This window comes from Stegodyphus dumicola, chromosome X1 (genome assembly GCF_044657685.1).
Source record: "Stegodyphus dumicola isolate Sdum_Otavi_A_Nest chromosome X1, ASM4465768v1".
Taxonomy (NCBI): Eukaryota; Metazoa; Arthropoda; class Arachnida; order Araneae; family Eresidae; genus Stegodyphus; species Stegodyphus dumicola.
This window is the reverse complement of record NC_140780.1, coordinates 111,464,908-111,492,560: the sequence shown is the minus strand read 5'-3', so window position 1 is coordinate 111,492,560 and position 27,653 is coordinate 111,464,908. Positions and strand designations below refer to the sequence as shown.

Sequence of the window (27,653 nt, the reverse complement as noted above, 5' to 3'; positions counted from 1 at the left end):
TCCCCCGTGTGTAACGTGTATACGAGCCAGTTTCCCTTAGAAAGTCCTTCACGAAGGCATCCCTCCCCTTAGGCAGATAGCCCTAGTGTGCTTTGCCATAATTAAATACACCACACCACCTATTTTATATCGGGGGAAAACTTTCTACTGCCTGTTTTTTAAATAGAACTGGCCTTACTCTAATGTATATCTCCGTCGTCAGCAATCATCTTCCGTCTCACTGCCAGCGGTGGAGAAGGGGAGAGTGCAAGGCGCCAACGTGAGAGGGTCTGAGTTCGGATTTGGCTTCGGTAGCTTTCAAAGGGAGCTATCACCCGTAGTAAAACAGTTTAAAACCTACATTTTACTGAACTATGTTTGATTAACAACTTTAAATAGAGTTGTACATAGGGCTGTAAAACGGAATAAATATCAAAATGGGTTTATCAAATGAGTTTTGACCTGGCCTCCTGCAACTACACGATACTTATATTACTTTTCATTAATAATTCAGTCTAATGAAAACTGCTGTTAATTTTCCATTGTTGACTATCCTAAAAACAAAACCAAAATGAATATTATTGTTCTTAGACAATGTGTAATTAAATAAGTTGAAACTAGTAATATTAATATTTATTCTGTTATTACATTATATATATATATATATATGTATGTATATAACAAGTAAATACAACTATATTTAACTTAAAACTATAAGCAACATTTAGAATGATGAAAGGTTATGATGATGATTAAAAGTTTGAAAATGTGGGATTTGTTGGCACAGATATAAAAGAACGCAGTTCTCGAGGTTCTTGACTAAGGTCTGAAGCTGCATCATCATTGCTTTTGTTAAGAACCACAATTTTGAAATCGTTATGAAGATAGATTTTTCCTGTTCTTGTTGATGCAAATCTGCTTAGGGAAAAAAAAATAGTAAGTTTACAATATAAAATATATATATATACATTTTATCAAAATTTCAATAAAGCAAATGTGTTGAGTTTTGCAGGCGAAATTAATGAAACAGGAGACACGTATTCACGCCTTTCTCTTCTCTCTCATATATAAAGTACTATATAATCTATATACATCTCTATGTATAAATTCAAATTAAAGTAATTAAACCTAAATTAAAAAGCCTAAAACTTGCGCTAAACTGCAAAGTAATCAACCAATAATTCATAATAATTTGTAATAAGAAATCTTTCTATAAACCATCTCCAAGGAACACAAATTAAATTTAAAACCATGAAAGAAAAAATTTTTAGAATGTAAATAGCATTTTAAACAGTAATATCAACTCTTGTTTATAAATCGGCTAAGAAAAGCCTTTAATCGCAAAAATCCAAAACCAAAAAGAAAATTTTAATATTGAATATTTTAATATTGAATAAGCAGCTATTGTCATTGATCGCAGATTAATCTACTTATCAAAGGGATAAACCAATTCACCATCAATTAACAACAATTAAATTAAGAGAGTGTTTCATCTTACTTCCAAGTAAGCATCAAATTATTTGCTAGATTCAAACCATAAGTACAACTAATACTCAATCAAACACACAATTCGTGGGCAAAATGGAAGAGAATTTGCAAATTATGTTTATTTTTATCAAAAGCACTGAACTTTATGCCGCCGAAGAATTATGCAAATATTCAGAGGCGAATACGTAAGCGTACACTTGCCAGTTTGCGCACTGGGATTGTAAGGGGAACATTAAGCGGACGAACGGTCTTCCGTGCTTTGTGTGCTGGTAATCCTTCACAATATTCTCCGCGTTTCTCGTAACAGCTTAAATTTTATAAGGTGTCAGGTAAAATGAGTAGTCACGAACGTATGGATGACGCAATGTGAGGGAGAATTATTTGTAGATTGGAGGCAGGGCAATCATAAGCACAGATGGCTGCACAGCTTAATGTAACAGTGTAGTCTTCATTTTGAGGAAATAGTTTCAGGACAATGGATCTATATCGAGAAGACCTGGACAAGGTCGACCAAGATACATAACGACGAATTTGGATAGTTATTTGGCACTTTCAGCGCGGCGACACAGGACTGCTACAGCTTCGCAGTACTCACGTGAGCTGTATGCTGCCACTGGAACCAGAGTTTTGAAGGCCGACAGTTGCTGCAAGGCTTCACGAGATAGAACTGTATGCCAGAAGTCCCGCTATTTGTGTCCCGTTCAACGCAGCACACAAGATAGCGCATTTAACGGGATACAGACACTAAGCGCCTTGAACCAGACTTAGGTGGATCACAGTGCGTTTTAAAGATGAGTTGACATTCGGCCTGAACACGGATTCTTGGCGTACCTGTATCTGGAGAGAGCGTAGAACATAAATACATCCCTCTCTTATCAGGGAAAAGATTTATTACTGTACTGGAGGTGTAATGGTTTGGGCAGGCATTATGTCGGACCGCCGCACACCCCAGCATGTGTTTGACAAAGGCTCCATGACGGTTATGAGGTACAGACAGATCTTAGAGCTCTACGTTCGACTTTTTAGGTGTGCAAGTGGTCCTTTGTTCCTGTTAATGGACGACAACGTTTGTACACATACAGCTCAACTGATCGACGACTAACTAGAAAGAGAGGATATTCACTGTATGAATTGGGCAGCCAGGTTTCTTGACTTTAACCCTATACAGCATGTTAGGGACGCTCTTGGGAGGGCAACTTCATCTCGCCCTCCCTCTCCGAGAAGCATCCAAAAGTTGAAAACTGCCTTGCTGCAGGAGTGAGGTCGACTGCCACAGAGATTCATCAATTGCCTCTTATCCAGTAAGCGGTCACTCTGCGCGACCTGTTTGGCTGTGAGGGAAGACCGTGCATATTAGACTCATTAACAGTTCGATATCACAAAGATTTTGGGATTTTGGCATGTGGATTTTGGGCATTCGTGCACTTTGAGCTTTACTGAAAGTCATGGGTATATAAAATGACTTCTGAATGGTAAATCTCTTTCATCGTTATAAATGTATATTCCTACCAAATTTCATTAAAATCTATCCAATACTTTTTCATAAATTCAAAATAATATGCAAATTCTGTTATTTGTGCACACGGGTGTATAAGTGAACACATATTACTATAATATATCTGATATAACAGAACAGTATGAAAAATGCTTTCACCTTATATGAATAATGAATCGCAGCCATTTTTGAGATGATGGATCCTTTTCAGAAGAACCAATAGGCATATAATATATCTTTTGCCGCATAAATGTATGGCACAGAGGTGGCATGTTGCTTAAATCATAGTTGAGAACAAACATTTTAACAACAGTCTCGGATGGGTTGAACAACGTCTAAAAGAAAATTCAGAAATAAATTACATATTTAGTGGTATTACAAACATATATTTATGATTTCTAATATCAGTAAAATAAAATATTCGATAATATAGTACGAAGGGCATCAATGCTGTCCAATCACAATCTTTTTATATTTTTATATCCGCAAAATCAGAAGCCAAATTTATATAACCGTTATAGACTACCTCAAATATTTTTCACTCCAGCGGCGGAGCGGTAAAATAGCTGAACGCTTGTATTTCGACCTGGATTCAAACCTCGGCGAATGGGGTAACGGCAGAATGCAAGCTAATTTTGCTTAAACTCTCCACGAAGACAGCTCTTCCTCTACATAAATAATTATCGTGTGCATTACTGTGATCTAAATAATCCAATCTAACCCATTTCGTTACTACAGGGCAGTGGCGTAGCGAGAGGGGGGCATGGGGGTGCATGATGCCCCGGGCGCCGCTCGTAGAGGGGCGCCAAATGGTCTCCAAACAAGATTTTCCGGAAAATTTCAGTTTTCATTTTGATCGATTTCTGGAAAATATATTTAAACTTAATAACTATTGTAATTATTTATATATAATTAATTATTTATTTTCTTGATTTGTTTGATAAAATGTGTAACAAAATGTTTGCAGTACATCAACCAAAACGTTCTTCCTGACCACTTTATTTCTCCAAAGTAGAGATATATTTATATTTTTTTTTTAACGAAATGCACGTATATGTTCTGCTTTTATTTTAAAACGATTTCTCAAACATATCCAGTTTCTAAAACCCGATTCCATAATCTGGAAATGACATTTTGGGACAATCCTAACGCTTCCGCTACAATGGATTGCGTTTGACTCTCCTGTAAACGACTGATGTCCTTCCTGGCTACCGATTCAACTATGTTATCTTGCTGAGACATCGTATATTCACTGCTACGAAGCATTCAACGCATGTGAATTGTTTTTAATCTCCTATTACAAAAGGAATACTGCAGGTAGCTCCTCACTCCTTATCTAAAACGCATAGTTTTTGACGTCACAGACTAAATTTGCATATTCCCAACTTTGTAAACGTTATAATTTTCCTTTATAATCTCTTCTATTTCCTTTTGTTCAAAAAGGTTGTTGATTATATGGTTATTTCATACCGAACCCACAATATCCCCTAATTGTTTTGAGCAGTGAATGTGACTGTATGACGTTACTCCGCAGTAGAAAAGAAACGGAACCTAAGACTCCATTACAGATCTATAGATAAAATGTTTTTCCAAACCTAAGTGTCGCACTTCAAATACTACTTACTATTTCATTATCAAATGCTAATTATGAACGTTCGTTCAGCATATTAAATAAATTTTCACATATTTACGATCAACGATGTGACAAGATCCCTTAAGTCATCTAGCATTTTTAAGTGTGGAAAGAGAAAAATTTGAAAGGGTCGACTTTGGTGAAGTAAATAATAAATTTGCTTCATACAAGGTAAGAAAAATGTATACATAGTAGTTAATTGTATTCATGTATTATATTATTATTAATAAATATAAGTGCTCGACCAAGTCGAGGTGCACGTGATTGAAGGGAGATGAGGGCAAATTAAAATTTTAAAGTTGTCTGGTTGTGTGTCTAACAATTTTAGATCTTTGGCACTCCAAGCACGAACGTGTCTAGTTGGCTATGTCCTTTTGCATGCTAGGCCATACGAAACGTTGGTGTATCATTTTTTTTTCGAAGCCTTGATGCCAGGATGTGACAGACGATGTAACTGACTAAAAATGGCATGGTGAAATCCGGAGGGAACAAAGGTCGAAATCTTGAATCCTGAACATCACAATTAAGTGATTTTCCAGGTGACAGCTGCATCGGCTGCAAGTTGAGATTGGTGGAAGATTTGCTTTTCAAGAGGTTTTGTAGTTCTGAATCCTGGTGTTATTCATCGGCAAGGGCAGCAAACTTTATTGGCGAAGGAACGGCTAGTTCTTCAATACGAGACAAGGTGTCTACAACAATATTCTGCGAACCCTCAATATAACGGATAGCTGTTGAAAATTGCCCTATGAAGTCTAGGTGTCTCATTTGACGAGGAGAAGTTTTATCCTGTTGAAAAGCATAAAGCATAAGCCTTTTTAAAGGGCGACTGATGTTTTCAGGGAACCCCATCGCCAAATCCTGGGTGTGGAGAATCCTCATCCTTTTAGTTCGAGCGCCATTGTAGAGACATTAGGATATTTGGAAGCAAGAGAGATTGAAAAATTAGCAACCGCCTTCGCCGGAAATCGAACCACGGACCTCTGGAGTACCGGCCCAGCATGCAGAATCACCAGACCACACCACACCATGAAGGCACACTAGGAAAGCGGAAGAAATACTTTATAAACGTAGAGTGATAATGGTTTAGATGCGGAAGGATACTGCAAATTTGTTGACGAAATTAAATCATTTTTGCATTTTTGGAACGCTTCGCAAGATTCTGTGGTCCAGGTTATAACGCGTTTATCGTTTTTCTTGCTTCCAACCAAAAAAGAATTTAGAGGTGCTTGTATGGTTACTGCATGAGGTAAGAAACGTCGATAAAAATTGAGCATAGCAAGAAATCTTAAGTTCGTCACTGTAGATGGTTCGGGCATATCGCGGATAACGGTGACTCTGGAAGGGGTTGAACGCCATCAGCGGAAATTTCATGACCAAGAAAGAATACTCTTGGTTGACCAAAAACGCATTTGGAAGGATTAAGACTTAACACCGTACCTTTGAAAACGTTCAAAAACTGTTCTCAAATGTGATAGGTGTTCTTGCTCTGTAGAGGAGGCGATTAAGACGTCATCAAAATAAAGTACACGAAAGTCGAGGCCGATTAACACCTGATTCATGAAGAGTTGGCACGTTTGAGCAGCACTGCATAAGTCGAAAATCATGACCGGAAACTCAAATAGTCCAAAAGGCGTAATAACCGCAATTTCAGCTGGGTTAACAGCTGGGACTATCATCTGGGTTAACGGGCATTTGGTGATACGCCCGCTCAAGATCAAGGGTTTTGAAAATAGCTTTTCCTTCTAAAACTTGCATACAGTCTTGAATGCGCGGGATTGGGTAACGATGAGAAATTGTAGCTGCATTTAACCGGCGATAATCGCCACTTACCATTTTGTTTCCGAACTAGATGGAGCGGACTGGCCCATGAACTTTTTGAAAGACGGCAAATTCCCTTTTCCATCATGTATTAAAATTCCTCTTTGGCGGCTTTAAGCTTGTCCGGAGGTAAGCGTCTAGGTTTAGCGGCAATTGGAGGTCCGTTAGTTTCAATATAATGCAGTACATCGTTCTTGGGTTCGGAAATACCCATAACTGTGCGCGTGATTGTAGGGAATTCTCTGAGAAGTTGATGTCATGGGGAGTTACCCGAAATCAGTTTAATGCTCAAATCTTCACTATTGCAAATTACTCCATGATAAGTTAAGTTGGTTATGGAATCTATCAAACGGCGATTTTTAATATCGATAAGCAAAGAAAATTTATGTAAAAAGTCAGCGTCAATAATAGGGCAGTAGCAATAATAAATTGTCATTGGAAGTTGCGGCGCAATCTTAAATCAACATATATCAGGCGTTCACCAGAAGTTTGAATAGGAGTTCCATTTGCTATATAAAGTTGTAACTTAATAAAGCGCTTTTGTTCGTGAAAATGTGGTGGAACTACAGAAACATCAGCCCGGTGTCTACAAGAAACCTTAAGCCCGAATTCTTTTCGATGACGAAAAGGCGTGCAAAATTCCGGCCGCTGTCATTCATGACTTCGACCAACGGCCCTTCTCGTTTCCCTGGTCACGGTGGGTGGCATTTGTTGGCACGGTGGGTCCCACGGAGGGTGGCATTTGTTTGCCTTGTTTCCAAATTTGTGGTGGTAAAAAACAAATACCCGGAGGAGGGCTTTCATAACGTTTCCTCAGTGGGTTAGGACGTGTATTTGACTACGTGATGTGGAGAGGTTGCGGTGAAAAGGTTCAGCTTGGATGGCTACTAACTGAGCAACCTGTTTGGACAAATCATCAATTTGAGCCTGTAACGCCACAATACCTGGACCAGGAGCCTGCACTGCGTGTATTTGCGCAGGAATGGCCAGTTCGTGAATTTTATCAGCGATTTCGGGAAGATTGTTAAGTGGCTCGCTACTGGCCGCTAAAATGGTTTGCATGTTAGATGGGAGTCTATTCGTCCATAATGTTTTAAAAATGTTATCCGTTAGGTTACCGGCGGCTAAGTCTGACATTTTAGATAGCAACTAAGAAGGCCTTATATCACTCAACTGTAAATCGTGCAACAGCTGCTTGATTTTAACTATCTCGGATTCTTCATAAACAGAAATTAATCTTTTTTTAAAGATTTGTATTTGTCCATCGCCGGTGGATTCAAAATTATTTCACGAGCTGATTGCAGTACCTCTGATTCTAACGCGGCGATCGCTGTATAAAATAGAGTTTCATCGACAGTAATGTAACTCAATTTAAACTGCGCATCCAATTGAATGAACCATAACGATGGGTCTCGGCGACAAAAAAGCGGTGGCTTAACTGCCACTCGCGCCAATTGTGAAGCAGCATCGTTGTCAACCACTTTAGATCAATCAAATATGCAAAGTAATAATATGTATAGAAAAATAATATGTATATAGTGACACAGTTTCTTGGTACTTGAAATCAGAGAATTTGGTGGCTCAAATGCAGCAAATTATGACAGAAATACACTCATGTCCATAAATTAAGGATAATTCGGAGTCACGCGGAAATCGGAATCTAAAATAAATATATCACCTGTAAAATCACTACACACGTCTTCAAGAATCATATGCAAATTTCAGGAAGTAACCAGATGACACCGATGGTACGTCACAATGACGAGAGTGTAAGAGAGTGATATATAAGGAATACAGGCAAAGAAGTAAAATTGTTCGCAGGCGCTTTATAAGCATTTCAGTGCAATAACCGAATAGTTATGACACAAAGGACGCATTTGGATGATTTTTTACGTGGTAGAATTATCGGCCGTCTGGAATGTGGGCCTACCCAACTGGAAGTATCAGACGAACTTGGAATTGCCCAAAGTGTCATCTCCAGGCTTTGGCAATGATTCCAAGATGATGGTAATGTGAGTAGACGTTACAGCACAGGTCGCCCCAGAGTTACAACGACGCCGAATGAGGACCGGTATTTGGCAGTTACTGCCAAAAGAAACAGGCGGAGCACAGCCTCAGACCTGTCTCGTCAGCTCTCTTCAGCCACTGGTACGACAATTTCAAGGCAGACCGTGTACAGACGCTTAGGTCACATTGGTCTATATGCTCGTAGACCTGTCAGATGCGTTCCACTTACTGCAACTCACTGTCGCCTCCGGTTATCCTGGAGTAGAGAACATGCATTGTGGACACCGCAACAGTGGGCTTGTGTGATGTTTTCCGACGAGTACAGGTTTAGCTTGCAGTCTGATTCTCGCCGGACTTTCATATGGAAAGCTCCAGGTACCCGTTACCACCAAGAAAACATCATTGAACGACACCGTTACGGTGGTGCAGGAGTGCTCGTTTGGGGTGGAATTATTCTGGGTTCCAGAACTGACCTGCATTTTCAAATTGGAACCATGACAAGCCAAATCTATCGCAACTTCATTCTGGAACAACATGTACGTTTCTTTCGGGGCGCCATGGGCGCACAATTTGTGTTTATGGATGACAACGCCCGTCCTCACCGTGCAAACATCGTAAGTGAATGTTTTCAATGGAAGGATATCACCCGTATGGACTGGCCAGCATTCTCACCGGACTTGAATCCAGTAGAGCACGTGTGTGACATGCTTGGCCGACGAGTTACAGCCCGTCAACCTCCTCCTACATGTCTACCGGAACTTCGGAGAGCATTGCTTTTTGAGTGGTGTAATATCCCCCAAGATCAGATCGATAATTTGATACTCAGCATGCCTAGGCGTTGTACGGACTGTATTGCATCGTCTGGGAGACATACAATGTATTAAAAAATCATACCAACCATGTAATATTTTTTTTTTTTTTAATTTGCTCCAGGGAGAAAAAATCGCTATTTTTTTAATAATATTAAACATATAGCATCTTTTTTTGCTCTTTACCTTTTGTTTAATAAATAAGCTTTACAAATAAGTCAAATTTGTTTTGCTTCTAAGTCTTCCTTTGCCTGATTTTGCATTATCCTTAATTTATGGACATGAGTGTATATTGACTCATCGGAATGCGGCACAACGCTTGAAATCACAGGTGAAATGTCTTACTTGCATCTCATCACACTGGATAACTTACTGGTGCTCAGAATTTTGACATATAAACTCCATATTCGTGCAATATTGAAGATTGCTACTCGTAATAAATACGGGTCACCAATTATGGTAGTACAATTTTTTTAGACAGATCGTTAAATAATTATAACAATTGAATAGAATAAATATTATTTTGTTTTTGGTTGATATGGGTTACCAGACTGGCAGAGTTGAGTTGTAGTAGGCAAGTTGCCACATATCTATTTATCTATAATGTATCGTTACTTTTAATTGTTTAAAAATTGTACTTTTTAAAAACACTTGTATAAATATGTAAAATAAATAACAGCTTTTTATCTAATTCTAGATCATCGTATGTCTGATTTTTTTCGCCGACACAGATGCATTTCCGAACCCAAGGCTAGTGTAGTTAGGTAGTGACTATTCTTAATATATTTTTGAGTATTTTATGGCAGATTTAGCATTTTATTATTATTTGCATTACTTTCCTATTACGAATATATTCTATACATTATATACTGAAAGTTTTTTTGGGGGGCGGGCGCCAAAAAGGTATTTTGCCCCGGGCGCCAGTTATGCTTGCTACGCCACTGCTACAGGGCTCAATATCAAATTAATGGAAACGTCAGATAAACTAACAGCAATAATGTTTCCGAGAATATTATTTAGGGCTTGCAGAAATACATTGATTAGCATTTTTTAATTCATTTTAAAAGTATTCTTTTTCTTAAGATAAAAGAAACAAAGGAATAATTTCAAAACCTCTCTCTCCGAGAAACTGATAACCGTATATAGATGCCCAAGTGTAACATTTGTTAAGAGTGAATTAAATTATACGTTTAATAGAAGTACCGCAGATAGGGCATAACAACATTCGTATGAATGGTCAAATTACATTACATTAGGTTATTTGAATATAAAAGCACACAAGCTCTGTCTGCTTAAAGGAAGAGTTACTTTTGTGGAGGGCTTTCCAAGGGAAAACTCCTGTTCATGTTACACTTGAAAATACCGTGAAAGAAAAACATGCAGGCAAGGCTGTTTAGAACGAAATCCCATTATTCACCACCAGTCTTCACCATTTGTATGAATGAGGGGGGATTCAAGAAAATGTTCTGATTTAACGCCGAATATGAACTGAACAATATAAATCGAGCTTTGATATAAACGTATTTCTAACATTCTAATAATAGGTATATCTCGTAATATCGCAAGAGATATCCTTTTACATTCACTAACCCTTCTTGCATCACAAAGCACTATTAATGAGACCGGTAAAGTCGTTGAAAACTGGAAGTTCGCTCTGAAGTTCGAATCCTGCAAGCGGGCTGGCTGCATGGGCGTTTTTGTGGTTTTTCCCCACGTTTAACGTGTATACGAGCCAGTTTCCATTAGAAAACCATTCGCGAAGGTATCCCTGCTCTTAAGCATATAAATGTCATGTGCTTCGTCGTAACGAAATAATTCAATACAACCAAGCCACTATCAATGAGATGCTTTGGTAGAAGCAATGAATATTTTACCTGAAGATGAGATAGGATTGACTTTGTAAATTTTTTGAAGTATAAATAATATATACTTTGTTATTTATAAGGAACTATTTGTATCAACCAAAACAATGTCTTATAGTGCTTACAAATTCCATAGAGTATTCTTTCCTTTAAAGTTCCCATGTGTTATCAGTATTGCTGTATCTGTTGAGCAAAATCACCGTATATTATTAGCTAAAGAGAAGTTTCATCAGGAATGAAAACTGAAATAAAATTGAAGAAATCATATACAATCATTTCACAAAAATAGATATTCAGAGAAAATATACTTACAACTTGCACAGCTCCTTTCTTAGGAAGATAATACTCAATGTCACCGAGAGTCACATGAGCCTTAAAATGAAACAGAAAAATTCATGTATGTCGCATTTTATGTTATATATAATTCAATTATTTCTAATTTAGATTATAAATGCAAAATAATATATAATCCTTTGCTCTTAAATTTTTTTTTTGTTTTTTCTGTATGCAACATTTTATTCTTTAGTGAGGCCCACAGGCCACTGCGCTTTTGTGAGCAGCCCGGTAAAAGCACATTAAATTATTTAAAAGTTTGCGGTCGGCAAGTTGGTGCGCGCCGGGTACTATTCGACGAATCTATCGCGTGATTTGTTGTTGTGTTGCGACTTGTATAGCAGTAGCATCAGAACAAGCCCACGAAATACATTGTGGTAAGGAGTGCAAGATTGCGCCTATCGTTGGCAAGAGCCTTAAGCACCATATAGGTGAAGCCCAACTTCAGTTCAGTTCCATCTCCAATTTTGAGAAAGAACACCCCGGGCGGACGGGTCCAAGGGCCTTCCATCCTTCATTCCTAACCACCAAACTCTCGAGAGGACCCTGGGTTAGTTAGAGTGCTCCTATGCCGCACAGTGACTATACATTTACAAACATCCATGCCTTCTCCGGTATTCGAACCCGGGCCCTTTGCTACGGCAGTAAGAATCGCTAATCACTATCCCGATCGAGCGGCCCAACTATATTCATAAAGGCATAACTACAGTCCGCAGTGATGCAACAGCATTCTATGACACCATCAAAAGGTGAGCTGCCGTGTTTACACTGGTCGCAACATCACTGAAAGATGGTCCCAGACTAGATCACAATATGCATGTGACCACCGAAGGAATAACGCTGAAGTCGGAGGATATAATATGATGGAATTACACGAGTGACAGTATCTGCTTTTGTTACAGAAGTAGGCATCCTTGTTAAATCATTGGAAAAGCTGGGGATGTCGAAATACCCGATGTGTACTACAGAATGTTCATATCATAAATCAATAATTTTCGCGGATCTAATATTCTAGAGAACTGCTTTTCATAATAAACGCAGATAAAACACTTTTGTTCGCGGTAAGTGACAGAAATGAAATATGACTTCGCCACTATAATCAGTAACAATACAAGAGAATCTTTCCCCGATCTTCACATTCAAAGCTCAGATTCTGTTGGGAAAATTTTGCGCGCGATTTTTTGGGATGAAGAGGGAACACTGCTTATTTATTACAAGCCACATGCTACAATGATAAAAGATGTTTATTACCGTAATCTGCTGATTCACCTCCGGCAAGCAATAAATGTAAAACGCTGTGCAAATTTGGCAGGAAATTAACGCTTCGGCGCACATAACTCATATTTCCCACACGTCTGCTCGATCCCATGTGGGCCTCAGCCCTTTCCTATCCACCGCATTCAACAGTTTTGTCCTAGCGGCATCTTTTTGATTCAAAATCCGAAACATCAGTTGCATTATTTATATTAGAACAAACATTAAAATTTGAAGCAGACTATTATAAATGGCTCGAAGGCTGTGATTTTTTTTTTTTTTTTTTTTTCCCTTACTGAAATCCGACGCTTCATGGATTGCTATGCTAAATACACTGAAATCAAGGATAATTATGCAGAAAACTAATAAAGTACTTTTATTGTATTTATTTTAAGCACCTCTTCCCCGTTCTTTAAAACAGTTGTGCAATGCAATGACGCAATACGGAATTAACGACGCAATACGGAATTAACTTTTTAAACGATAAGCATAATAAATTGGAAAGAAAATAAGTACTACAATAAAATGGGAAGAAGATTTGTAATTGCAAAAAAATTTACTGCTATCCTTCATATAATAAGATTACAGATTACATGTAGTTTTAAGTATTGAAATGTTGTCGCTTTACACGTGCACATGAAATTCGGTTAGATAATATATAAATAAACGTAAGAATGGCTAAGAGGTTGACATATCAAATATACAATTTCAATAAAATATAACCGTTTTACTAAACTTTATAAACTCAAAATACGACAAACTATACGAAAAGATTAGTTTGAAAAGAAAATTCATTATTTTATACTAAGCCATAAACAACATAAATAGTATAAAAACCTTACTGTAAACTGTATTACCGTATACAAAGTTGCTCCTTGATGTGGGCTTCCAAATTCATAAAAGTGTACATCAGCAGGTAGTGTCAAATGGTCAGGGCAAAAACTTCCGCTAGCGCCTATTTCAGCTTGAAAACCTTTCACTCTATTGACAGGTGGCAAACAACCTTTCAAAATGGATTCCTTGAAAACAAATTACATTGGCTTCATGTCATTTTCCCTTTAAAAGAAAACTGCATAGGAATTTCATGCAATCAATTCAATAACTGAAAATATTTACTGAAAACATTAATAAGCGCCAAGACAATAATCATATTTCTAGTGTATGGACGGTTGAGAATCATGGTGATATACATTAAAACGAAAGCAATTTAAATAGTTGAACTAATAATATTTCTACAGGTAAAACGTGCTGAGATTTATAGCGAAGAAATTCGTAGCATTATTTGATGGATAGAAAGACCCAGCACACGAGAATAGTAGTTCAGACTTAGCAGCACATTATTTCTGAAAAGTTGACTCTTTTTACCTCCGTTTTTAACATTTTACAGTCATTAATTTTGCAGTGTAAGCTTTGATGGGAAGTTTCTTTATTCTCAACGAAACGTTAGAGAAACATGCACATATTAAGAATGATTTGAAGATATTAAAAAATGATTCCAGTAACGAGTATCTTTACAGCCGCGGTTACAGAAATGAATTTTCTGTTTTAATGCTTGTAAAACTGAAGGTCTGCCAGCTGTGTGATTAAATATAAAAAACTGCTTATTGTAAAAGAAATTCAGGAACAAAAAGCTGCTTTCCAGATGTACCATCTTTTAAATTTGGTAAAATCTGAAAAGGATCATGATATTCCAACAATCTAGCCAAACACTAGATTGTGAAAGCCAATCTAAATAGTGTTACAACATATTATGAAAGACCTTCCTTTAACATAACTGAACAGCTCCACATAGAAATGCAATAACATTAAAAAGCTTCAACTAAGACAAAAATGGCATACAGTTGGGGAAGTAAGTTCTTAAAAATATGACTAAAACGTACCCACTTACCGAATTTAAAGTGACACATTAAAACACAAGGCCGCCTTTATGAGCGATAAAATCCTTAATTAGGTATGGTATTAAACGAGTTGAATTTTGCCTTAGTGTGCAACAGACTAAAACTGTATAACTGGAAGCGTGCAGGCCCCATACAGTCCACGAGGAAAGATGTGACAGAGTGAAAGATTCCCCGATACGAGCATATTTTTGTAGTTTGTCCTGATGGCATATAATACACAGATGCATAATGCACAGACAGATCACGAAGTGATTTCTGACAGTGTATAAAATACTTCTTATTATTATGTAAGGCATCAGTTAAAAAAACACAATTTTTCAAGCAAGTATTTGGAAATATAAGAGCGTCAGTCGATCAGTATCATTAAATCCCTTCCAGAACTTGAAATAGTTTGTTTGGGTCATACATTTGAAACGTAGACATATTTTAATATCTTTTTGAAGCTACTGGTATCGTGTAATTAATTTGAAAAATATGAAAATTTTTATATTGTAGTAAATGCAAAACATCACTTTCTGCAAAAGGACAGAGCACCGATCACGATGAATTTCAGCCCTCTATATTGTTCTGATCAAATTGTTAAAGCTAAACTGGAAACGCGTCTTTACCTGTGCAATTCTCAATTGAATTCCCTCTAACCTCACAAAAAAGAATGTCTTTACCTGAAGTTTATACAGATTAATATAATTTAACAAAGTAGAGATTATAAAGTATGAGAAATCAGGTAATTTACTGTACAGTTCATTGAATATTTATGAATTACAAAATTTCAGTTTCAACAAGCAAATATTTCTAGGCAAATGATTTTGCTTCATGTAATGATTCAGCACTGTTTGAAGCAAATTACTTTGCTGAATGTAATTTCAGCACAGTTTGAGGCACGAGAAGTAAAAGAATGCCCTGGAAAACGTTTTCAGCCTGCTAATTTAACACTCACATTGTGGGGACTATTAAATCATTTTCCTAAAACAATCCCTAATTTCTTCGCAAAGTCGGTTTAGTTTTACATATTATTATGAATAAAGCTGAAATAAATCTTACCTCGCCCACAAGAGAGTAAGACTTACTACAGAAAACCACTTGATTACCTAATGCCAGCATGGAGACGCGCACTGAAAAGAGCTCGATACTTTGGTTTTGGAACAGAAACTGCACTGTTTGTATGTTCAAGGTTTGAAAATGTGTGTGCTATCGAATTTTTGAAGAGCCACCAATTTCATCCTCAATGCATCCATATTACTTCTAGGACCAACAATGCCCGCCCTGTATGATCTTAATGGAGACGCTGGAAAATTCTAGCTCAAACAGACCGCGTAATTTTTAGTGCTGTGATAGTCCTTTCATGGTAGTGTATTTCTTCTGTGAGTAACGTTAATTGAAAAAAATGGCGATTTCTGTATCATCATAAGTTTCTGCATCGCTGAAAATCGATTCAATAAAATATGTATTTTCAACAGATTTACATTAATAGTACAAAATTAATTTTCATCGAGTATTCAGTATTATTCCAGTATTAACATATGACACACTTCGTCTTTGAAAAAGAATTCCAGGTATATCCCATTTTTGAAAAGTGTAGAAACAGTTACAGCATTCGAAGTCTCATACATTTCGCAACCAGTATGAAATTTCTGATGTATTTAGGAATAAAGGAGTTTCAGTTAACAGAAGTTAACTTTAACAGAGTGTTTTTATTATAGCATATTAATGGATCAAATGTTATTTTTTACAATAAATGTGTGCTAATTAATCTTCAGTCATATTACACAGAGTTACTTAAATGTTTAAGATAATTAATTTTATCAAGATTTCAGGCATACTGATGACTATTTTTCAATTAAATTTATTGTACAGTCCTCTAGTTTAAGTCATATAAAAAGTTATTTGGAAAATACTCTAACCAAATCGACTAAAATTTGGGATGCAGTGATACTGCATTTTAGTCCGAAAATTGTCATCTGTTTTCGGACGTTACTTTTGCCATTCTCTCTTATAAGAAACCTATTGCAGTTGAGTTACTTAAAAGTTATCGGCTTAATATTCTAAAAACGCTACTATAAAATTCGTGACTGAAGCGATATTTAGTACACCCAAGTAGCATATTTTTTCCAATACGTAGTTTTACCCATACCTTGGACTTGTCAGGAAAACGTGGAGACTCATAATTCGGAAAGATGATGCGGACTGCGAATGTACTCAACCATAACAATTCTATGTAGTCTAACCGAAAGGTTTTAAGAACAATTATTTTATTCAACATATACTATTCCTCGGTACTTTGTTTATGTAGAACGCAAAGGAACCTAATGAACTGTAGAGCCTGTAACCCGCATTTCTTTCTTTCTTTCTTTATTTTTTGAAATTTACGGTCCATCATAGCGAACTACGTTTTATATTGAGTTTTATGAATGATCCCCCCCCCCGAAAAAAAAACTGTTTCATGACAACTCTTTTAGCTCTGCGGCCGCAGCGTTTCCCAATTCCTTATTTCAAGAAAGTCTCCAATCGCGTCATTCTAGTCTAACCTTCTAATATTTTCAGGGTTCAGAATGCGTAGAAATCGCTTGATCACATCAAGGTGGCTATACAGAAGACATGCTAGTGCTGTCCCATCGATATCAAACAATGCTGCCAACACAGCAATACAATGCAAGCGGGCACTGTCCTGAGGCTAAAAGTACTGTTTCTTGAGCGAATTCAGTCCTATTTTATGGCTACATGTAAATGAGTTTTTAGGATGTTTGTATAATAGACTCCGTTTCAGTATCATTCCATGGGCTAAAAACTTTGGCATCATCCATAACCGCTATGAATGTATTTCCGATGCGCACCTTATTGATCACTGGTAGATTATCGACTTTGAAATGCCTCGGCTATTAAAATATGGAAAACGGCTAAATGTTTCCTCACCGTATGCATGTTGGCACGTTTCAAGTACATTTTTTGGGAAAAAAATCGAAGCACCATGAAGGAAGTGTTTGTTTTTGATGAAATTGAATATGTGTATAGCGCATACACACATAATAAAATGATTAAAAAAATCAAGATCATAGTACCTGTTCATGGCTCACAATCACCCTTTGCGTGTTCAAATTAGCAGTTGGTCGAACCGCCCCTAGCGCCAATGCATGCTTGAACTCGTCGAGGTAAGGAGTGGTTCTAATGTCATCCTGCGACATGTTCTGCCAGGCATTGCTCAATTGTCGCTCTAGATCAGCGGTATTTTGTGGTGCCCGAATCTGGCGACCTACTATGTCCCAGACATACTCGACTAGTGAAAGGTCTGGTGATCTTGCTGGCTAAGGAAGAGTATCAACAGTACGGAGACAGTCCAGAGATATGCGAGCGGTATGTGGCCTGGCATTATCTTGTTGGAAAATGTCCCGAGGTTGACGTGCCATGAAGGGTAATGGAACCGGCTGCAGGATGGTATCAACTTGTCGTTGAGCTGTTAAAGATGTACGGAGGATGGTTAAAGATGATCTGCTGTCATCAGAAATAGCCCCCCCCACACTATCACACCAAGGGTTTTGGCTGTATGCCTTTGTAAAACAAAGGCTGATTGGGACCGCTGGCCCCGTCCTTTCCAAACACGAACACAGTGGTCATCTGCGTCAAGAGTGAAGCGGGATTCATCGCTGAACACTATACGATGCCCGTCTGATGGCAGCCGTGATGATCGGCTGCGACACCAATCCAGACGACTCCGCCGATGTTGTGGGGTCGAACGCAAACGTCTTAAAGGCCTCTGTGAGCGTAACCCCGCCTCAGAGACAAGCGCCGTGAGATGGTAACGCTACCACGGGAGGTATATACGTGGCTGTAGTGCGTTGACTAGTCGACAAAGATAACGTTGGGGCGGTTCGGGCCTGGCGAACAATCATCCTATCTTGCCTCCCATTTGTGCTCCTTGGCCTTCCAGAGCCTTCATTTTGTCGGCAATTTCCTTGTAGCAACTATTGCTGCCAACATCTTTGTACAGCAGTATCTGCACGCTGCAGGTGGCGGCTTACTACTCGGTATTACCACCCAGCTTCCCGCAACCCTACAATGCGACCACGTTCGAAGTAATTTAGTTATCTGTAATGTCTTCGATTTTGTCGTAATGGCATCTTTAGCTGCTTCTTTACGGAATTACAATGGTAGCAACAAAGAAAGATAAATTTTCCGCCTCTGTTACTGGCTTTATACTTTGCGAATTGCGCACTAGAAATGCGTGCTATGATCGCAATTCCTGATAATTTGCCTTGAAACGTTAATCATTTGCATGTTCGATCAAGATGTTTTTTCGTCACGATCGCAAAAGTCCTTCTTTTTGCTTCGATTTTTATGGAAAAGAGTGTAATTCATTACTGCTGCTCTCATGTTTAGCATAAAAGTCAACTACATCTCAAACGCATTTCACAGAAACGTCTTCTTCGTACGCCACGACAAAACGAACTAGATGTTTCCATTCGCAATGACCAAATATTGGGGTCTGTGGCTGTCCAAATGCGGGTTCAGACTCGTCCATATAAAACATTCACGAAACTCAGTATACGGTTGACGCGCCTAATACCGAGTCAGAAAGAAAAGCAGAGGCAGTCTTATAATTTCTCAGTCGGACTTTGCAGACTTTTTGTTAAATAATAAATATATCTGTCTTTCTAAATGTGCGCTAACGTTCTATAAAGTTTCAAACACACACAAGAAATCTTCAAGAATGCTCATATTGCGCACAGAATTGGTGTGAAGTGGTCAAGGAATTTTACTTGCGTTTCAACAAATCTGTTTTAGTTCTTACTTCTCTGCGTGAAATGCAACAACAAAATTTTTCGAAGTACAGTGAATGAATTAATTTGTAGAATAAAGATAACGAGTTTCCTAAGGAAAAATATGTATTTTTAAGACAAATATAACAAACCTCGAAATTTCCAAGAAGTTTTCTCCCTTTTCTAAATTTTGATGTATGTCTTGATAAGCAGCCACGGTTTTCATCTGGCAAGCCATGGTAAATTCGACTGAAAAAAAAGAATTCTCCGTGAATTGTACAAAGGCATGAATATAAGATTTAGTTAAAATTTGATTTAATGAATTAATTACAATTTATTAACATATATGTTAGTTACGTTATGTATAAATCAGAACAGTTGTCTAATAAATGGAATATCGAGAATCAATACTTCTGATTGGAGATGAGCCCAACATCGGCCGGATTCATAACATTACCGAAAACTTGTAGTTTGCGCCGAGTTCGATTCTGTTGGCTGTATGGAGTTTTCCCCATGGATAATGTTAAAACACGAGAGTTTTCCATAGTAATCGCCTACGGAAGATATCATTCTAAAGTAAATATTTGTGTACTTTGATGAAATAAGTAGTCTAACCTATTTGAAACGTAATGCTCACCATATGGATGGATTTTTGCTGCAATCGAATTTTCATGCAAGAAAACTGGTAGCATACGATTGTGGTAGCATTCAGCAGCTGATTGCGCAAAACACGAAGTGATATATCATTCACATTAAGTTAGTTGTACTGCTGCATAAGCCAGCCTAAGCATACAGAAAATGCAGGGTAAGGGCTCACTAAAATACGCTAACAAGGGCTTTAAAATCAGAAGGGCAGAGAATACCTTCATTTTAATACCTTAAAAGTTATCACTAACGCGAATAATAAAAATTGGTAAAAGAATAGAAAACTCTTTTAATCTATCGATATTTAATTTTATTTTGACATGAATCTTATAGTTAATCTGGTTTTCTAAATTCGAATTTACGAATTAGGTTTACTAACACTGCAAATAGTATTGCACTGGCATAGCTTAACATTATGGTGTAAATAAATGGATTAATACACGAGGTCCATTTTTTTAAGAATGGGTATGCCTTCGTTGAGGACTTTTTAAGGGAAAATGGATCATATTTGCGTTCACATAGGAAAATAGAAAAAACGTTCGTGTAGCCTCCCAGAATTTGAAACTGGATCAGACTACCAATGCGCAACGGTTTTCTTGCTTGGCTGCTAATGGAACCGCTTAACAAACGAAATCTGTGAATGTTATTACTACGTTCTTAAAGCCTATTCAAAGCTAAATTACAAAAATTAACAAAGTTTTTAGATTTTTTTTCAACAATGTGAGAGCAGAAAATTCTGAATCTAAACAAAAAATATTATGAATCATGAGAAGAGGGAAAAGACAAATATTAATGAATAGTTGATAAATAATTATGATTAAACATTTATAGGTAAGAAATCAGTAAGAAAGGAGGCTTTCATGGATAACTTTAGAAGAGAAGTTGGCTGGCTTTTACATATGAGAGAAAACCACTAACACACTCGTATACAAGATCCACTTGAACACCGGCAATCGAACTGGTATGAATTTACAAGAGTTCGTCGCTTTCAACTACTCTACACTTTTGGGCCAAATCATACGAATTATCTTTGAAAAGAAACTTGACCGCTACTGTTCTTTTTGATGATGCCAATTTAAAAAGAAACTTGAATTTGCCACGAAATAATTACAATTTATAAAACAAGCTGTAACTCCTGTTGATAAAATAACTATATGGGAATAATTTCCTTCGATCTACTTTGTTAATATAGTAAGGAATTTTTGTCTTCTCCCAGCGTGTTTTCATGGTGTAAGTGGTAGCGCATGCGGCTGGTGATCGGAAGACACGGAATTCTAATTCCGGTGAGGGCACAGCCCATTTTGTGCGTCTCCTACTCTCAATAATTTAACAGCACTACACTACGATACTCTCCTTATAGAGCTAAACTATCGACGAACAGTTTTTGCTACTCAATCATTGCTACTCAACAAAAGCATTGTCTTAAAAGCTAGTAAACAATGTTACAAACCTTTTGGTGTTACAGTCACTTGAATAGTGCAAGTTACTTTAGTGAAATTATAACTTTTAAGTCTTTCTTTAACAAGACTTTTCAATTAACTGAGAAGACTGAATGCATACTTTTCAGCAGAAGCTCGAAATTTCTTAAGAAATAAAGAAGTGTAGCATATTTATGAAAAATAGAATACAAAATTTCAGCTCATTCATTCATTTTAGATACAGTGGGTAATTAGACTGATATGGCAGACCATTTTATAGCTTTTATTCTACGGCAAGAAGCTCTTCTAAATGGCTTTCTCATGGTAATTTCCTATCAAATACTTGCTAAGAAGAAATCACTAGAATTCCATAGCTCTTGCCACTCGGTTTTTAATGAATCTTCGGTATTTCGAAAACACTTAAAAGAACAGCATATTTCTGAGTCTTACATAGAATCAATAAATGATAATAATTTAGTTTGTCAGAAGACGGTTTGCATTTATTCTATTTAAATCTGATTAGGAGTAATGGATTTTGTTCATTTTACTGTTTTAATAATTTTTGTTTTACCTATACAGTAGAAAACATTTTAGTCAAACTGTTCGTCAAATGAAGAACTGGATTAATTTTTTCATATTCCGAACAAATGCCTTCGTTCTGGTTCCTTTCAATTGTCCAGTCACAACAAACTGTCATTAGCCAGCTATTTTGTCTTTCTAGAATACACCTTCAGTAATTTTGTCTAGTGTGTAGCCAGTTTTGTGTAGGCCATCATCTCGTTTATATACGTACGTTTTATTAACTTTTGATACTCAATCCACTCAGTTTAACATACGAAGTTGGTCACCGTATGGCTATATTTCGTGGTATAGAAATATATGCGTGGTATAGAAATATATGCGGTCACATTTGCGGTAAAATTAAATTATGCGTTAATTAAATCCGTTAATTTAATTAATGCCATGATACGTTAATTTAAATTAAATGCGTTAATTAATGTTCATTAATTAAATGAACTAATTTGAGATTAAATTAAATGATGCATTAATTAAATGAATAATCTGAGGTTCAATTAAATTATACATTAATTAAATTATTTATGCATTAATTCATCAATAATATCTATCTGACAACTGCCTTCATGAACACAAAATTAGTTTTGCTGCCACAAAAAAAAAAGCAGGCTTCTCAATGAACTATGATTAATTTTTAAAATATAGAACATACAGGGTATTCCATAAAGACCTGCGCAGCCAGATTATTGGCTTGGAATACATAAAAAATGCCCAAAGAACTGTACCTGTATGACCCATGGTTTTCGAGATAAATGAGAAAGAAAAGTATGACGTCATATCCGGCCCAAGAAATAAAAAAAACTTCACTGGAAATTGGAATATCACTGGAAATTTATAAAAACTGAATGAATTTATGAAACTTGCACATATTTCAAATAGAAAGATGTTCAAAATGTCCACTTTGCATAACGAAGTATGCGGTTCGCATTGACGCATGCAGAGTTTAGGCAGTCTTCATGGAACATCCTGTTTTTACCTTAAAAGTTATGCTATTACACCAAAAATAATTTAATTTTTCTTTATTGATAACTGCAATTTAAAAAAGATGTCGGTTTTCAGAGTGTATTCCCTTCTTGTAATTTCTTGTTCAAAGAAAATAATTTAAATGAAGAATTTTGAGCATAAACTTTCAATCTGATAGGAAAGGAATTTTGTTCAACAAATATTTTAGTACTGAAGTACTTAATTAGTAAATTATGTAGAAATTACCCATTAATAAAATAAATTTGTAAATTATGCAAAAATAAATTATGCATCGCGTTTTACGTTGCATTTCATTTTGTTCAATAGCGTAAAAACCTTAGGTATTATTTCAGATGATTATTAATTTCACTAACAGTCCTAGACTCTTCTTGGAGGCAGCCTCGCAGCTATAATCATTTTATGTAAGCTCTATAAGGCTTTATTTTTTTAACATTTCTTTATCTTGCATCCATCCGAATTCAGCTTTCTTCGAAACAATAAAATTCATATAGGGTGCTCAGAAAAGGTGGCTACAGGTTTTAATTCCTTAAATATTGATGCTAAACATGTACTTCGAATTACAGTTTCCCAAAATAAAGGAGAAAATTTTAAGAAAGCAATTCCAGCAGTGGAAAGTAAGGATGCACTACAAATACAAAACTGAGCCTTTTGTATAGTGTCTTTTCAAGGAGCAGACCAGCAGGAAAATGTTTCTTAAGCTTTAAGAAATTAGAAACAGAAACTTCCATTTATCACGCGTCCAATTCGCAAATGTATCAGTTGCTAATAATTTTGAAAAGGCCGCATGCGAAATTAATACAATTACTATTTGACTGAATTTTGAGTCATCAATCTTCAAAATAAGCAAGTTGTGTTCAGTAATTCTCACTAAATCTTATCAAGATCTGTTAGAAATAGGCACTGAAAGCAATCTAAATTAGAAAATTCTTATACCTCCGCATGAATTTTGTACATAAATATGCAGATTTGTTTTTGTTATTAACTCATTATAACACAATTCATACAATACTAAATTGGACTTTTGGATAGCCGGGAACTGTGTAAGAAGTTAGATTTTTGTATGAAACTTCCCATTCACGATGGTGAAACTGATCGTATAAATGCCGGCACAAAAATTATACAGCGAATCTTTTTCTGAAATCTTTTCCTTTTCCTTTCCGTGAACCATGGAAATTATACAAAATATTTCGCTTAAAAAAGAATCCCACTTAAAAAAACCATCAAAATTCGTAACTAATGTTTTTCACATTTTAAGGCTGTATAATGTTAACATATCGTTATTTTCGAGGTAATTTTTCCCAGATGGTCTCGATATGCGCACAGCATCAGTCTTAAGAAATGCAAAACGGCACAAGCTGATAAAAAAACTTGTGATTCTGTAGTTTACTGAATCCGATGTGAAGTGAAAAGGCACCAAACTGGCGAGACGCTATAATTAGACATGCGAAAGACATCGGATGCAATCGCTCCTAGCAAGCTTGTGGTTCAAATCCCTGGCTACCACAATCACACGATATCATTCTGTTGGCATCTTTCTTCCGCTACTTCAGAAAAGACAAAGTATGCGCTATAGAAGATCAGGGGCATTCAGGATTTGCGGATCCGAATTAAACAATCTGCCGTATTCTCCTTGACACATGCTACAAGTAATTTAATCCCATCCATGATACGAATAATTTGCCGTGGGACTGAATACCTTAAGAACAACCTCAAGAACAAATTCCCGCTTTTTACAAAAGGATCACGTAGTGGAATTATATAATGTGGTAAATTACTCTTGATAATTTCATTTATGAATTCAGGTACATTTATTTTCATATAATAAAGACACTGAAAGAGGGAATTTTCGAAAGAAGCATTCCGTACTGTATTTGTGTGGGTAGTGAATAATTTAAGATAAAGTATATTCCAAGTCTAGCAAGAAATGCAATAAGGCTACTCGCAAATAAATTGCATCTGCAATATTCTCGTCTCTCTGTTACAAAGCTTTATGGCGTTGGAGAAGGAAACTGAAACACTTTCATCTCAAACCGAAGTTTCAGAAAAGCTCTGACAGCTTTGACTAAAGATGACATACGATTTTCTCCTTTCCTCCAGGTAAAATAATCTGGAATTTTCTTGTAAGGATTGAAAAGCATTCGAAATTATTACGCTAAACAAAAAAACAGAAGTGCTCATTCATTTAAGATGACTGATGTCATTTCAAAAGAGTGACTGATATCTTTTTATGTTTCTCGCATTACATGATTGCCATCTCGTTAAACAACGTCGGAACCAAAGAAACAGACGTCAGAGCTGTGGGGCTAACCATCAGATAAAAAATATACTCAGACGGCTCACAAAATTTCGAAAAGTGGTAGGGTGTAGGCCTTCTTTTGGAGATCAATATCGCAGCGAGTTTGCTTGGAAACCAGCGATACTAGTTTTGTTTAATTATTAAAGATACTTTAACAACAACCTTCTTTGAAAAACAGCGGTAACTTCATTTTGTGATTGTGGAGAAGGGAACACTTTTCCAACTTCATCCTCTAGAATAACCCCCGATATATACATTTTACGTTCAATCTGATAATCAATTTGAGATGAATAAATTGTACTGGATGTTGAAGATATACTGAAGCTCATCTTCATATACATGAAAGCACTCTGTCACCAGTTTTGAGGTGTGAGTTAGTGCATTGCCATCCTCACACAAAGTACAACTTTCAGAATACAAAGTTTGAACAAATGTGAACTTGCATCACAGACCATCTCTCAAAGTGATGTGATCTTCAAGAAGAATGGCGTTCCCCTTAGATACTGCGGCCCACATAGTAACCTGTCCACCTTTATGCTTACTCAGCACTAAACAGTCCTAATCATGTGCTTTAGAGAAATCTTCCATTTGTGGGGCTTTGAAAGTAGAATTATAGCTGAACAATACACATTTTGGATAATGTGCTGTCAAAGTTTTGGAGTCCTGACACAACTCAAACAGGCATTTAGCATTGACGCTGGTAATAAGTTTTCTGTTCGACCGTGAATATTAACTCTGTTAAGCTTACAACAACCACATTTAATAGAAATGAATGAATTTAGAGGAATATTAGTTCACTCATAATTTGAATTGCTGTTGTCTTATGTTTTTCATTACAATTCTCTTTAACATTAACATCCTTTCCAGATAACTTTCCCCAACCTGGGCAGTTATTCCGAATAGACAAAATTCTTTGATTTTCTGTGTGCACAAACATATTCTTGGTACTGTGACCCTTGGTATCTTACAACTATCTGCTAACTTAGCGAGAGGTAACCAGTTAAGCGACCACTAATAATTTATCCTCTTTGGAGCTCTGAAAAGTCCCCTTTTTTTATGTCCTATAATTTTCGAAGTTTGAAAGTTCTAATACTGCTAAAGTTCTAACTCCATACTTTGATGCTATAATTAGAAATCATCCAAGGTTTCCAAATGAATGTGCACATGTTGGCTTAAAAGCTGGAATGCTGTTAAGCATTTCAGTTTCACTGCCCAATTCCTGCAGGGGTGATCAAAATATGCTTTCATTTTAAGAATGGTGTTTGCTAGAATTTACATCTTCATGAAGTTGAAAACCTTGCTTATAAGTAAGATTCCACATACATATACAAAATGAATATATAACAATTTTTGATAAGCATAGGATTTATTATTTATATACACTGCCCTCGAAAAGTTAAGGAATAACATGCTTTTCAAAGTCACCACTACAAACATGTCAGTAACGTTTAAATTCAGAGTTCATATTCGTGACAGTAACGAAGTTACTGTCATAGAATATATGTCATAGAAGAAATAGAATATATGTCATAGAAGAAAATATATGCAAAAACAATAGCTACAACTTTTTATTTTATAGAAACGAATACTTATATAGAAGTTGGAGCAAAAATTGTAATTTGTTCACGAGTATTGATCTTCAGTTTTTATTAAACTTTCCTGAACAATATCCAGGAGAAATCGTTTGCCCGATTCGGTGAGATGGCGGGAGATCAGATGGATGGAAATGAGAATGTCACAAGCTGATGCTGCTAGTCGTCTCCGATGTCTCTCGTAGTGTGGTCCACCGACTATGGAATCAGTTTGAATTCGAGGATTCTATGCTGCGAAAGACCGTTATTTAGCTCTTTCGGCCGAAGGAGAAGAAACATTAATGTGCCTCATAGTAGATCATTTAGTGGCAATAGGAACAAGAATCTCACTTACTACAGTGCGTAGATGCCTGCAAAATACAGGTCTGTATGCAAGACGACCAGTTGTGTCTCTTTCTCACGAAGATACAGAGGTGCCCGTTTATGTTGCGTAAGAGAACACGTCTCCTGGAAGAGTCAACAATGGGCAACTTTTCTCTTCAAGGACGAGTCCAGGTTCACATGAGAGAGTAATTCAGGTCGTGAGCTGATCTGGAGTGAACAACACACCAGATACAACCAATCCCACATTGTGGAAAGACACAGTTACAGAATTGGTGGAATAATGATTTGGGTTGGGATCTCTCTCAGCGGTCATACTGACCTGCATGTGTTCCAAGGAGGAATTTTGACTGGTGTGAGATGTGGCGACGAAATCCTTGATCAATATGTCCGCCGCTATTTGTCCTGGATTTCTTTTGAAGGACGACAATGCGTGACCGCACCGAGCTCGGGTTACTGAAAACTATCTGGAGGGTCATGGAGCAGATGGAATG

General features: G+C 36.8%; 1 protein-coding gene across 3 annotated transcripts in view; it reads right to left on the bottom strand.

The window, feature by feature from the left end:
- Positions 1–597: 597 nt before the first annotated feature.
- The window catches only part of LOC118185815 (atos homolog protein A-like), a 110,908-nt gene continuing 83,852 nt past the window's right edge, over positions 598–27,653 (bottom strand). Inside the window, exons 7-11 of one of the 3 annotated variants that reach the window (XM_085808379.1) lie at positions 19,480–19,576; positions 13,521–13,697; positions 11,404–11,463; positions 3,122–3,297; positions 598–894 (exon numbers count right to left, since the gene is read on the bottom strand). In XM_085808379.1, coding sequence (XP_085664505.1) covers positions 732–894; positions 3,122–3,297; positions 11,404–11,463; positions 13,521–13,697; positions 19,480–19,576 — 673 coding nt within the window. In that variant the 3' untranslated portion in view covers positions 598–731. Of the gene's footprint in view, positions 895–3,121; positions 3,298–11,403; positions 11,464–13,520; positions 13,735–19,479; positions 19,577–27,653 lie in introns of those variants that run through there. The other 2 variants (XM_085808380.1, XM_085808381.1) reach the window with 2 other exon arrangements.